The sequence below is a fragment of the Aythya marila genome, assembly GCF_965140915.1.
Source record: "Aythya marila genome assembly, chromosome: 2".
In the NCBI taxonomy this organism is placed as follows: domain Eukaryota; kingdom Metazoa; phylum Chordata; class Aves; order Anseriformes; family Anatidae; genus Aythya; species Aythya marila.
In genome coordinates this window covers 121,912,399-121,928,019 of record NC_139043.1, presented here as the reverse complement: position 1 = coordinate 121,928,019, position 15,621 = coordinate 121,912,399, and the positions used below count along the sequence as shown (strand labels likewise).

At 36.0% G+C, this 15,621-nt stretch overlaps 1 protein-coding gene across 2 annotated transcripts in view; it reads right to left on the bottom strand.

The window, feature by feature from the left end:
* Positions 1-393: 393 nt before the first annotated feature.
* The window catches only part of PREX2 (phosphatidylinositol-3,4,5-trisphosphate dependent Rac exchange factor 2), a 181,402-nt gene continuing 166,174 nt past the window's right edge, over positions 394-15,621 (bottom strand). For both annotated transcript variants that reach the window (XM_082755020.1, XM_082755019.1), the window contains 3 exons: positions 14,041-14,143; positions 9,124-9,191; positions 394-3,673 (listed from right to left, as the gene is read on the bottom strand). In XM_082755020.1, coding sequence (XP_082611146.1) covers positions 3,628-3,673; positions 9,124-9,191; positions 14,041-14,143 — 217 coding nt within the window. In that variant the 3' untranslated portion in view covers positions 394-3,627. The remainder of the gene's footprint in view (positions 3,674-9,123; positions 9,192-14,040; positions 14,144-15,621) is intronic.

The following is a 15,621-nucleotide window of genomic DNA, read 5'->3' as shown; positions in this document are numbered from 1 at the left end:
AAAAACACACTATTTTCTTATGAATTTCTCTGGCTAAAAGCAGATAAATGAAACTGGGTTGATTTCCCCCCCCCCCCCCCCCCCCCCCCCATTAGGGTATTCTTATAAATGAAATATGATTACTATAAATTCTTGTTAACACGTTTACTTTTTGCCTCTAAAAGAATAGCAGTTCTGGTAGCTGCTGACTTCATTGAAAACAAACAAACAAAGAAACAACCTCAAAACTTGATGCATTTACTAAAACCCAGGAAAAACTACCCAAAAAGACACAGAAGATAGCAACTTTCTCAGTGGACATACAATTAGGTGATTGGTTCAACTGAAAGAAGAATATTTATTTTAAAGTGGATTCCTAAACAACAACAAAAGTTTGACATTTAGAAACTGGAATATATATATATATATTATTTATTTACAATCTACAGAGATGATAAGCATTATGAAATACATAATTATGGGAACAAGACAGAATCAATACTCATTTCTTAAAATAAAATAAAATAAAATAAAGATTGTTTAGTGATGATGCTTACAAAGGTAGGCCAAAGATTGAGGCTCTACTTTCAAATTAAAATGTCAATTTTCTTCCAGGATGAACACTATGGCAACTTAAATGTTACTTGGCCCTTAACCCTCCTTTTCTAGTTGTTAAATCTCCTATAGACTACCCAGAATTACAGCAGTCAGCATTTGGTAACATACGTTAACATCCTTGAATTTATTCCCAGATCCTTTAATTTATTCCCAGAAGAATTACACTTGTCTTGGGTGAAAAAGCAAAAATTACATATAGAATGCTTTCCCTAAACCAAGCCAGTGCAACACATTCTCATAAAAATGGGCTGCATAATCTGTTGCAGCAGAGGTAAAGATTTCACAAGCTATGGGTGTTACACTTCTTGTAAATCACCACTCTTGGCCATCTCTTCCCATCATCTCTAAGTCTAAGAGTTTATAAAAGGATAAACATAGTGTGGACAATTGTGTTGTTTATTTTTTTTTTTAAGTTTGCGCATTGCATAAAGAATATATACACCTTATTACCACCTTGTTACCAATCAGGAGAAATAGCTGTAGTCATGAACGTATGTACATTTACAATTTATGAATGAGCTTCTTATATGCCCATCCAATGTTATTAGAGGCCAAGATTTCTGTCTGATGCACACTCATGAATCAATAGGTGAAAAATCTGGTCCAGGGAGTGGCTCATAACTATTTGTCCCTCAGTAGTTGCCAACGTCAATTACCTCCAGCTTTCAAGAGCAAAACAAAGTAGACAATTGCCATGTTATACAGGAGATTGTTTTGGCATATTTGTATTTGTACAATTGCCAATGAGATAAAAAAAAGTGATACAGCCAATTACAGTAATGTGTGCATGCAGCAACTTTTATCCTCTAGGTTGTGTAATTTGTTCTATTATACAGGATTAGTAGCTCTATTCAGCCAAGAGCTGACTTGCATCATAGTAAAGAAATAAAATAAAATAATAATAAATATTCATGTGGGCAAATCTCACATCAAGATCTGAGCTCACAGCAGTGAATGACAGCACAGTTCAGACCACATCACCATCACACGGGGTCTGTGGCACCAACCTAGGCATCACCAGGTTATGGCTTCTGTGTACTTCTGATGTCTGAACAAGCAGAAACTGAAACATTTTTGGCACTTCTGCCTGGAGCAGGAGTTACCCTAGCCAATACTGCCTGTCTGAATAAAACACATTGAAAACTATGAGATTCTGACTGGAATAGCAATTCTATAAATCATGACTCATTCTTATGCATTAGGTCATCCTAGACAGAAAGGTTAAGTTATATTTTTTTTTATTTCTACACAAAAAGATTAAAGTCCCACTGCTTCCAACAAATACTAAGGAGTGTAAACTTCAAAGTACAAAGGAGAAATTGTTACTGAAGTGTTCATTATTGCATGTTTTTGTCACAGTTTAAGGAAAACATTCTATATTTGTGATTTGAATGGTAATTTATATGATTACATATGACTACATATACACATCTTAAAACTAAAATATATGTGCAGACATATATTTCTGTGGATATATAAAAATACTTATTTTCTTAGCAAAGTTAAAGTCTGTGTAAAAACATTAAGAATACTGAAAAAGGTAGGAGCCCTAATTCCTCCTTTGGAGAAAAGTTACAAGTCCCCTAGATTTCCTATGTAAAGAACACTCTTTGCAAGAGTACATCTTCTTCTGAATCATCACTTCATTGTGGATTAATATATTTCTTGAAAATTTCATAAATAATTAGACAATATGCAAAAATTTGGCTGTGAAGTGATTGCTATAGCATAACTATAGATGGTTGTTATACAAAAAATAAATTTTACTCAGGCAGTATATGCCCTGCTCTAATGGAATGTGTAGCTAGCTACTGCTACAAGTAAAACTATTTCAGAATATATTTTTTGCTTTAATATGTTCACACATGAAACCTCATTTAGGGGCATTTCCTCTGAAAATACTTGGGCTGAAAGAACAGCCAAATGCATATATGTATTTTTATGGGCCCTCTAAAACTCAGTACATTTTTAAAAAATATATCTGTAACACTTATGGCCACCTCACAAGAAAGAACTGAAATGCTATACAGACCAGTATGACCAAAAGAAGGGAAATGGTGGACAAAGACATTAAAACCCCAAACCATATTTCAACTTAAAATACAGACATTTCCAGTTAAACATAACAACATTGTCTCATCCTCACACTATGTAGACCTGCTAGTATAATACTGTACAAGAACATACACAGCTTTGAAAAACTCTGAAATGCAGAGGTGCAATAATGTGAAACATCCACTAGACAATCTGAAATTCAATCTAAATATAATGGCAACTGAAAAAGGGTAAAACATCACCTCATATGCCATACATGTACTCCCTCCAAAAGAATATGACAATGGACTACTTAAGATGTGGCTGAGTTTACTGTGATTACAAGCAAACGTTTATAGATGCAGTCTGTAGCCATTAGGCACAGTTCAGAGATGAGTTTTAATCCTTCAACCTCGCTTACATTATATCCTTGAAACAATAATGTCATTGTTCTCAGAAGTTATGATGTTGACAGGAAAGAAAAAAAAAAAAAAAAGTATTATCAGTGCAAAGAGCCCCATATGAAGTGCATGCTCATTATAAAGCCTAGTTTATCCAGGCTTTTATTCCTTCCACAAGAACATATCCCATGTAGTGTACAAGTGAAGCCATTCTCTCTGAACAAGACATTCGTTTTGAAGCTGCTGGCTGCGTATGCCTATTGTGTGGCTGAAAAAGACAAATCAAAATGAACCTGATTCCAGTGTAAAATTCCCAAGGAAGACTCCTGTTCTACTAGCATAAGGCTGGAGTGCACAGATTCCAGAAATGCTTTTTGGAAGTCGTTTTGCAATGGCAATAGAGAATATATATAGGGTATTTCTTTTTTTTTTTTTCTTGTATCCTGAGTAAAGTTCTTTTTTTTTTTTTTAATATATATATATATTTATTTATTTATTTTTCATTTATCAAAGGCCCAGGCACATACTGCTATAGTGCAGTTAGACTTTGTCACACAGTCCCAGTGTTCTAAAAGCCATTATTTGATTGTTTTCCTCATTCTTCTCCAGCTGCTGGTGGTGGTTGGCAGAGCTTGTATAATCTGACAAAAAAAAAAAAAGCAGTCATCACTCTGGGAGCTTGGTCATTATTAAAAGGAAGGAAAATGTAAGGAATATGAAGGTAAATTTAAGGAATACAAATTGGAATACAAATTAAGTCTTCTGCAAAACAAAATGTACTGAATTTAGTTTAGTAACATTGTTATAAAAACCAGTAAAATTTTATTCATGAGCATGAAATTGACATTGACAGTGATATTATTAAAACATACATCTATAAGTAATCTTATAAAGATATCCCAGTTTAGTCAAGTTTTCATAATACTACACCATAAGACCCCTGAAAGCCAAATTTCACTAATCCAATTACCAGTTGTTGCTGTGAATCTGTAATTTGGAAAAGCTGCATGGTTAATGCAATTGCCTCCACTTTGGTGTTGTGTTGGCATTGAATCTGAACTCAGTCTAACACAGTTTCCTATAAAAATTTTGTTATTCAGTCTTGATGCCCAAGAACCCAAGACAGTTCTCAGACACACAACGTCATTGTGAAGACTTTGTGCTCTTACCAATGCATTTATAAAGGCTTCTGAATTTCTATTAAAGCCCGTTTCATGGACTTAGTTGTTAGCAAGTGTTAGAAATGGTATACTTATGTTAGGAATACTGAAAGTGGCAGTCTTTCTGATCTCAGGCTCATTAAAAGAGGCATCTCTGTTCTATAAGTATAACCAGCATACAGTATCTCCCCTACAATAACAGCAATTAAAACCAGCAGTAGACATGATCTCCTTTGGAGCTTAAATATATATTTTCCTCATGGAAAGGAATATCACCAAAGGCGTATCACAGAAGTATCACAAAGTAAAGAGACTGAGTTCAGTGTGGCAAGCAGAAAAAAAAAAGCATCAGAAACCAAATGAAGAGACAATGATACAGCATGTGCATTAATACTTACCATGAAAAGTACTTGATACGGAAATGCTAACACAAAATAAATAACAGACTTGGTAGGTCTGGCTACAAGCAGGGTTATGAATCATCATCCACTGTCCTGGTGGCTAGAGATATTTAAGATGTTTGGCATACCTGAGTTTTCCAAGCATATTTTGCCAATTTGCCTCCTAAACATCACATTAATTTATATCACCACATTTTAACTAATCGGGAATTTCAAACTCATACTACAAATCAAAGAAAACAAAAACCTGGTCATGTGGCTGAGCTCCACAAACAATTCAAGATCAACAGGCTGGTGCTTTCTTGGCATGACACTGCCACTGAAGGTATTTGAAGCACTGTCTGTATGGCTACCCTTTGAGAGTTGCAGGTCGTTTCAATATCGAGACACATCTTGTCAGATAAAGCATCTTGTGGCTATGCAAAAGCAGGGCAGGATAGCTGCTGTTCTCTGATTTCATTTTCCATGCAAGCTAAAACCCTTGGGACACTGACAACACACCACTGTGGTGGGCTACATAACTTTTATCTGAAGTCTCACTGGAAGCGATTAGCAATCAGTACTGTTTCTGGATAGTAAGAATGGGGAGCACCACTTCTGCCAGACAGCAATTGCAAACCTGCTTTCAAATCTCCAGCATAATGCATTCTGAAGATCTTTGGATTCTTCCCCACTGTCATATGGAAGATTCAGAAACATGGTTATTTAAGGTCACATAAGTGTTGATGCAGATGCCAATATATTTGTTAGGGGCTATATATAAGCCAACAGACATCACTCCTGTTTGTACACCAAGGAGAAAATGAGACGCCCTGATCTTTATGCAGCCAGGTACACAGAGAAAGGTAAAACAAGGCTTATTTGCATTATTTGTTTCTATCAGCATAATAAAGTAGTAAAACTCAAAGCTAACGAAAGACAGATAGAACGACTGTCAGAATCTTATAAAGTCAGTAATTGTGACAGGGTTAGCTCCTGATGAGGTTTTTGCAAAATCTAACTTCTGTGGTACAGTGTGCAGAAAAGCTCAGCCTCAGGTACCAAGGTCTGTGCCTTCTTCAGGTTAAATGGTAATCATTAAGGTCACCTGCCTTCAGAGCAGGTAACACGGGAATTCTGAAGCAAACCAGAAATGATGCTGCATAAATCCCTAAAGATGGTATTGATCACAGACTGTTCTGGGTCAATATATATGGAGCAACTGTCTGAGATGGTATAAACAGATCAGCTGAGAAAAGACAGAAAAGTGGCAACTTCAGAGGACTGAGAACACTGTCAAGAACACTTAAATGAAGTGTTCTTGACACTTCACTTTAATGTGAAATGTCACCACACTTTAATGGCCAGCCTATAGGCAGAGTATCAAAGAATTGCAAAACACAGTATTATTGTGCTAATGACTATTCTGACATACTTGACTTCTCTCTTTATTAATACATTAAATGTCACAAGCCCTGAGGCCAGTGAGATATTCCAATGACATCGCTGTTGCTGCTTACTTGTGTGTTGGATTCATCCATCTGTTCTATGTTCTTGGAGCCATCTCATAATTTTCCTTCAACTTTTCATTGCTATATTGTGAGAGCATCAACCGGAAAGTGGTGATCTTTTCTCAACTGATGCAAAGCCAATAAATGTCTCACGGCCAACTGCTTCTATTTTTCCTTTTTTAGAACATAGATTTTCCCTTAATGACAAAAAGCTCTGTATCTTGATATATGCTTTCTCATTTATAGGTGAGAAAAGAATGAAACCTGATTTGAGATAACTCTCTCCAGAATTTTGTCATGAAGAAGGAGTATCATTAAAGCCAAAATCGTGTTGTTCAAAGAAAAGACTACAAGCAGCTTTTACTGCATAAAATACTATTTTACTGCCTTAGGTTCCCCCAGTGCAAGACAGTTGGTCAGACACCTGTGGTCCTGGATTACCTCCAAGCTAATTACTACCATGAAAAGGGATTCCCTCATCTACCAGTAAGGTCAATGACTTTATTGCTGACGATTTTGATCTAGAATCAGTACTTTTGTTGGACCTTATTTCATCTACCTGCCTGTAGATTTTGATGGAGAGCTCTGTCTTTTTGCAGCAGATTGCTTCAAACGCTGTTTTTCAGCATTGAGCTTGCTGGTTGAAACTACTGAAATTTTTATAATGGCATAAATGGACAAAAAGTGCTGGTACTGGTGCTAACGTTATTTGTTGACTCAGCGAAACATTAAAAGTGTTCTTGATATTTATTAATACCCATGGTCACTGCCAAAGTTTTGGTGGCCAGTGTGACTGGTTGCCTTGGTCTATCTTCTGTGGTTTGCATGGAAGTAGAGCATTAGTCCTGTTTGAATAAGCCTTTATATTATTGGTTTGTTTGTTTGTTTTCTAGCCATTGTTAATTACAGTCACTCAAGCCCAAGATAACCTGTACTGCTATTACATGTTTTCCTTTTCTTAACATGGATCACAAATATGGATCATCTACCCTATCTGAAGGTTAAATCTAAATTGGATCTGTTTGAAAAATGTCTGTAAATAAATACATGTATGTACAGCTTGAATTCTTAGAGTTTATATGAGAATTAGATTTCCTTCAATGATTTGTGAGGCTCAAAATACTTTTCAGAAAGCAGCTGTAATGGGTTTATGTGGCAAGATTTTAGTGGCAGGGGGCTGCAGGGGTGGCCTCTGTGAGGAGAGTCCAGCAGCTGCCCCATCTTAGATATGGGCCAGTTTCAGCTGGCTCCAAAGGGACTCGCCACTGGCCAGAGCCAAGCCAGTAAGTGATGTTGTGTGTGCCTCTGTGAGAGCAGATGTAAAAAAATGAAAAGAACAGCTGTGAAATAGCAGGTGGGAGAGTGAGGAATGAGAACCAGTCCTACAGACCCCCAGGTCAGTGCAGCAGGAGTGCAGGAGGTGCTCCAGGCAAGCAGCAGCAGTTGGAGGTGGAGTAGGCTTTCCCCCTGCAGCCCATGGGTCCCACATGGAGCAGATCTCCATGCTGCAGCCCATGAAGGGGCCCCCGGTGGAGCAGGTGGATGTGGTCTGGAGGAGGCTGTGCCCATGGAGAGCCCCCGCAGGAGCAGGCCCCAGGACATAGAAGAGGGTGGATGGGGGTGTTTTTGTGTTTTTGTTTGTTTTTGTCATTACTTTAATTAAATTTATTACCTATTATTAACAAACTAGTCTCCCTATGTTGAGTCTTTGTTGCCCATGACAATAACTGTTGAGTGATCTCCCTGTGCTTATCTTTCCCCTCGAACCCTTTGTATTGTATTTTCTACCCCTTTCCCTTTGAGGAGGGGAGTGAGAGAGTATTTGTGGTGGAGCTCAGCTGCCCAGCTGAGTAAAACCACCACAGCAGTTAAAACACGAATAAATATTTCCTAGAAGACTACTTAGCCCCTCAACTGTCAGGTTCTGTCTCACTGCCGTAGGTGCCAGAGGGAGTTGGAGGAGTCCATCTACTCTATTCTTTATGGGGCAAGCACGACACATATATGCCCTAACAAATGCTGCTATGCAGATTTTACTCATTATTTACTTGCACACTTTCACTTTAGGTATGCTCCCTTTCTAGAATCAGATCCAGCATGGTCAAGGCACAATGTGCAGTTACTTGTTATAAACAAATTATGAACAGTTGTCTGATTCTCTACTGGAAGAAACAGGGACATCTCAGAAAAGGGAAGCAAAGTGCATGAGAAAAAAAGTTCCCAAGTACTACTGGTCAGAATCCAGAAGACAGTCTCTCTGTGAGGTTTTGGATAGTACATACATTCATTCAAATGGTTATCTGTATAAGGTATTACTAATTCACTGTTTCCTTACTGAAATTTTAGTACCACAGTGAGTCTATAATGTATTCCGCATATCTGTTTAGTTCATTCAATGTGCTATCATTAGTCAACAACAAAAAAGTTTTAAATTGGTAGAATAAAAAGTTTAAATTGGATTAATAAAATCACTAAGATAAAATTCAAAACATTGTTTTGTTATTTTTATTTAAAAGTATCATGCTTGTTAAGAAACATTTCAGGTACCTGCAATCCATCACAGAATTAAAAAGATGGATAAATATAGAACACACGCATTTTTCATTCTAATGGATGTTTCAGAAAGTGAAAAAGAAAGATTACATCATCTCTAAAAGCAACTATAACATGGTTTTGCTGAGATATTGCAGTACAGTATTACATTAAAATAGTGTAATGGATTTCGTTTGAATATTTCCACAAAAACCACTAAATATCACAAATGATGAAGGACTTAACCCAGTGTTTTCATAATTAACATGAACCAGATTTCATTTTTTTTTCTAAAATGCACAGGTTTCAAAATGCTACATAGCCTAAACTTCTGCAACTAATTACTTTAATTAAAACTATATGTCTGAGAATGTAATTGACTCTATGTACATTAAAAGCAAAATCTTACAATTTACTACACAATGTAGTAAATAGTTATTGTCTGTCCTCTTTGAAGCTGAATTTGGCACAAACTAGGTCATGATCTAGTATACAAACAATCAGTTACCTTGGAACAGATTGTGGCGTTCGATCCCTCACTCCTAAATTCTTGGCTGTGTTTTGTACTCTTGCACCCTGTGGAAAAAAAAAAAAAAAAAAAAAAAAAAAAAAAAAAAGTAACAAGTTTGTTTAATTAATTGCAGCTCAAGTTGGAAAGTTCTCTGAACTCTCTAGATGAATTTAACACTTGATTATAACTAATAAATACATATTGTCAATGTCCCAGAATAACTCTCCTCTTTGGAAGTGACTATCAAGTTATGTCATTACTTAAAAATATATACAAACAAAAATGCGTGAAACCAATAATTTGCATCCAAAACTGAGCTGCACTGGTAACATGATTTTTCCCTAGTTTAATAGGGAAAAGACCATCAAATACCAAAAGTCTACAGCTAAAGAGGGAGCTAAATCCAGTCTCTAAATTCTCAGCATACAGGACAGAAAACAGGGGGTGTAAACTGTAGGAGAAGAAAAAAAAAAATACTTAAATGAGGCACCAAGTAAGAATACAAAGGATAAAAAAAAAAAAAACTAACAACACTGGAATAGATGGCTTGGAAAGCACTGTTCATCTCTTCCCTCCAGCACGTCAACCACACCACACAGCTTGGTGTCATCAGCAAACTTGCTGACTGTGTGCCCAATCCCATTGTTCATGTAACCAACAAAGACGTTAAGCAGCACCAGTCCGAATACTGACCCCGTAGGGACACCACTTCTCACTGATCTCCACTTGGATATTGAACATTGACTGCAACTATTTGAGTGTGTCCATCCAGCCAACTCCTTACTCACCAAACAGTCCATCTGTCAAATCCATGTTTCTCCAACTTAGAGACAAGGATATCATGCAGGACAGTGACAAATACTTTATATAAGTAAAGCTGATGGTTAAAAAGTTGGACAGGATGAGTTCAGACCCTCATCACCTTCAATGTCCTTTCCTCAGTCCCATAATGTAAAATTTTATCATAATAAAAAAAATACCATGACAGACTGCTAGTGGCTGAGATTGGTATACGATTAACATAACTGAGAGCAAAAATATACATATAAATGGGAAAACTATCAAAATTAATCACAAGTTGATCCTGAACTTCAGTGCTGTGACTACCTCTAAGAAAAAAAAAAAAAAAAAAAAGCCTGTTTTTACTTACATCACTCACTAGATAAATTTTAGTATCTTGCTCACATAATAAATCAAATGTGTTGATTTAAAAAGGAGCCTAGCTTTATACAACCATGTAATTTATAGTTTAGCAGGAGTACAAATCAGACCTTCCTTACAACCATCAGATTCTTACTTCTTTTGAAGAAAAGCACACAAGAATTTCTATCAACTTCCTACATGCCATCTCCTAGTTTCTATTGAGCACTATTACACCATTTTTATTTCAATATACTGCTAATTTATAGTCCTCCCCTATTATTCTAATACCTGTAACAATGTAAATATTGAGACTGTTTGTCTCATGTATGTATAAAAGACTGTTCTGTTTTGTGGCAGAATGCTTTTCTCTGTGTACCAGTACTGCCAGACCGCTCATGAAAGATGTCATTAGCTCTGGGGAAATGCTACCATTAATCTGGACTCTTTTATAGGAACAAGTATTCTTATTGCCATGAGAAAAAAATAATAGGTTTATTTTCAAGCTACACACTAATTTAAGGATGGCAAAAACCAGTAACATAAAGAAAATAGATTCTCTTTATGGCCCACTCAAAGAGCTCTAAATCAGCATCATTCTGATGAGAACTATTCAAAATGCGGTGCTATTATCATACTTCTGAGGAAAGTAATCTGGAGAGGCATGGAAAAATTCCTCACTCACTTAAAAGATAACACAATTTCTGCTAGCCTTTTCTGCTCATCAGCTTTTTAGTTACCTTTCTTTCCTATACCCCTGTGCCCTCCTGCAGTTCCTTTTCTAGGCCTCTCCATCTTTGACACTTTTTGGTGTATCCTGAAGACACACTTATGTCAGTGTGCTTTATGTAGTGTTTTATAGGTACAGGTGTTTATGTGAATACACATACATGAGTAAATAAAGTTTGTAAATGGTGGTTGTGATGTTAAAAATAAATTTTTTTGACAAAACATCAATTTAGACTGAATCAGCAAATGAAAAAGAGGAAGTCACTTAACTAAAACCATCCCACACACCCAAGCACATACCAACTCTCATAAGTTGGTCTCTTTTCTTTAGTTCTTGCAGAACAGGTGCTTGCAAATACCTAATTATAACTGACAAGGGCAATTACTTCAAAAATTGTTCCAATACAGTCAGGGCTATTACAAGTCTTTTTAAACATGACCATGACCTCATTCAATTTAAAAGAAAAACACACTTCTTGAGGTCATCCATTCAATTGGGTGTCTCCAGTTATTCAGTACTAGTGCCCCAAACTGGAAAAGATACCACTTTCTGGAAGAGAGAATATGCCTATGTGTAAAGTTGATGCTGCTAGGAACTAACGTTATTGGCTTCTCCAGAATACCAGATGAAATAGATGTCCTTTCGTTTGTACCCCCATCTGGTTAGTCTCTCTTTATTCAAAAAATAAAATAAAATAAAATAAAATAAAATAAAATAAAATAAAATAAAATAAAATAAAATAAAATAAAATAAAATAAAATAAAATAAAATAAAATAAAATAAAATAAAAATCAGGTTGTAAATGGGATATCAAAAGTCTTTCATAGATATATACACACTAAGACAAGATACATGCATTGTCTTTACCTAGATGTTCCACAACAAACCCCAAGAAGTTTTTTTGTTATTGTTTCTTTTTTCCACCTCCAAGTTTTATGGCCTGCATTACACTCCTGACAGCTAAATCCTACAGATGCTTTAAGCATTAAATCCAGAACGTTTCTAGAAAACACAATGGAGTGCTGTTGGAATTACTCCAAAACATTTAGAATTTAATGGAGGGTTATATTTCTACTACAGAACTCCAAGACTGATTTAAAATTACAACAGAAGATTATTACTCTATTAAATGCCATAGCAGTTTCCTGCAAGAGGAAGGATGTGTGAACAAATTCTGGCTTGATATACCAGCAGACTTTTACAGTGTCTGTGGGTGGTATTGAGATATTGGTATCTTTAACAGCTATTGATCACCTGCTGTTTTACTTCAGAGAATGTAGGCCCACTACAGGCTTTTTTCTACATCTCTTTTTGAGCAAGTCTTAGTACAGCTATAGCAGCTCTGAACCATTAGCAAGTTGCTTACATTTTGTCTTTCATTTTCATTTAGTGGGTTGCAGAATACCCACATATGAATCAGCATTTCTGATAACTTTCTAGAACTGTACATTGAAAATGTGCTGTTTGAAAGAACACACGCAGACATAATCACAACTCTATGTCCAGGTTCTTTCATTGTAAAATACACAAACCTGATTTTTGTTTAGAACTTCAGGGGTAAACACATCAACATATAAATGCATGTTTATCCTTGTACAGCATTAGCTTCTTTTAATGTCGAGTTAAAGGTACAATTCCTAACAGACCTACATGACTCAAGAACCTTGAGGGTATTTATACACTTCAAAACTTAGTTTATGTACTAAATAAAGTGAAAGCCAGATACAAACAAGAATGTGTCTAATTATTCAGATGTACCCGCGTTAGGCAGCAAATCTTACATATAAGATAAAAAAAAAATAAAAATCTATGGCTTGAGATTTATCTCAACTAATATAGAAATATCTACATGATTGCTTTAACAAACCAAAGGTGTGGCCAGGAATACATATTCTTCTATGATGAGTTAGAAATACCATACAGTTGCTTAATCATTTCCATAACTAAACTGTGATTTCTGCACAGAATATATATCAGAACTTATGAAAATAATGAAACTAGATACAAATTAAAAGCCAGATATAATTAATCTTGTTTTATCTGTGATTAATTATTCCAGTATTATATTATCTTTTTTCCTTTTAATTCAATGTTGAATTTGTCTCTCTTTGACTTCTGCATCCTCTGTCTTGCTATGCCTTTGTCATACAGTTGAAAGTTACCACAGGCTGAGATATATGTTCCACATGCACACATACTGATTAAGCCCCCACCCACTCAACCTCTCTTTGATCAACTGAATAGGTTGAGCTCTTTAATCTTCACTTCATAAGGCTTGTCTAACAACCTCTGGACCATTCATGCTCCTCCTCTGAACTCTTTCCAAGACTCCAATCATGCTTTTGAAAGCATTTATCTGATAACAAGATATTCTAGGAGCTGTTCCATTATAGGGTAGAGTGTATTCTCCATGTGCAGTTGATATTTCCTTTAAATCCAGCATTTTTTGGTCATGCCTTTGCACTAAGAGGTCACGTTGAGCTGGTTATCCATTCACAACAGCTTCTAAATCCTAATATTCTCTTATGACAAACATGAAATACACAATTTGAAACAAGCACAATGTCCTTGGAAATCTTGCCTGCAAAGTTAAGAACCGCAGTATTTATCTTCCACTCCCATCCTGCCCTTTCCCTTCATTCAGAATAAGTAATTTTATTAACGATAGCTAATGGTCTTACGTTATTTTTATGGATGATAATTATTATAATAAAGATTCTCAGACTACTCTGAGTAACCATATCAGTTACTATACAAAAACCTTCAGTAAAATCATAACCCTGTAAAAATTATTAACCATTTACACATGCACAGAAAGCAAGCATCTGGTTAAAAACAGCCTGTTCCATCATGAAAAAACAAACAAACAAAAAACCTTTGAGTCAAAATTCAAAGAAGAGAATAAAACAAAATCAAAACACAGCAAAAATACCAAGCTAAGAAAACTCACACAGACAGTAACATAATGATAAGATGGGGGTTATAGTTGTTTGGTCAAGGATTGCTAGGAAACAGCAAAGTATTACCCACAGAGAGTGCCTTACCTGTTTGCGCATGACATCTGTAGCTTGCATGATATAGCGAGGTGGGAGCCCATGGCTCCGGGCCAGAATGATTGCCTGCTCCAGGGTAACGCTCAGGGTGCAGCTGCAAGAGAAAACTGAGGTCAGCCATCTGCTAGTAATAGTGTACTACAAATAATTGCCATACACTAATATAATTTAAGAATAATTTTATTTTTAAAAAAGTTATAAATAAAAAGAATAGACAGTAGACCTGCCCCCTAGTACTCCCAAATACTCTAAACCTTGCAAGTACACAAAAAGTTTATTAAATGCAAAGATTTTGAGCATAATGTTACTGCTGAGTTTCAACCAAAGGCATTTGCATTTTTTGTTTATTAAAAAAATAAAATTAAAAAATCCCACAACGCTAACTATGGCTTGGCAAGCACATGATAGAGTGACAACCCAAATAGAAGAAAATTTTTTAATTGCAGAAATCCTTTTCCAGTTGACTCTCACGGAAGTTCTCTCAGCATCTGCTGCAGACCCCAGCTTTGGTGCCAGGGTCCTGATCTGTTGCCATGAACTGAGCTTGGGTATTCTCATGGCATGTTGTTACAGTGCAGTTTAAATAAAGAGATATTTATGCTTTCAGAAAAGAAAAGAAATGAATTCCTTCGAATAAATTGTCCTCTCCTACTTTGCCATCTTTTTCAAGTAAACACTTGAGGACAAAAACCTCTCCTGGGTACCACATCCTAGTGAAAAGGCTGTAATTGCTTTGTCAGAGCAACCAGGAAACTTTCAGAGCCAAAGATCTTTGCTGTAGGAAAACCTGTCATTGCGGCAGACAAGAAGGAGTAAGGAAAGTCACTTTGGACATGCCAACTGCCTTCAATTGTCATGGTGAGAACAAGGAAGGATAGGCAGCTTCTCACACAATCAAACCAAAGCTATAGAAGACTTCAAGATAAAGGCAACAACACTGAGTAGGAATAGTCAGGTACTTTGTGAAAAGCACAACACGTCTGAGGGCTGCTACCATCCAAGTGCTGAGAATGGCTGCATTTTGTACCAGTAAGCAGCTTGATGATTTTTCTCTTCACAGCCAAACAACAAGAATCAAATCCCTTTGAGCAGAAATATGAGGTGCATAGAAAATGATCCCACCTCAGCAGAACCTGACAAAAGCTGCATACTTCAAGTTCAAGTAATAAAAACTAAGACACATGGTTCAAACATACTTTTGAGCAGCCTTTTGGCAAAATCCTGACTAAAAGATTCTGCATAGCGTATATTATGCACACAGAACAGACAATATGTTTCAATCAAACACTCGTTTTGCTGAGCAGAAGATCTGTAGGAGGAAAAATGTGTCTGCACTTATTTTCTTACTGAAAAAAAAAGTCCACCATCCTGACATGTTTTAAAAACCAATAAGCAAATTTATGGACTGTAAAAAAAGTTTCCCAGTGTTTAGTGCAAAAGATATTTAATTTGATCTTTATCTTTATTAATGGTCTTTTGTTTAAAAAAAAAAAAAAAGTATAAACTAAATGAGTTTCTTTGGTAATGCAATATTTTTTATTCCCTGGTTTCTTGTATACACTTACACCAAAG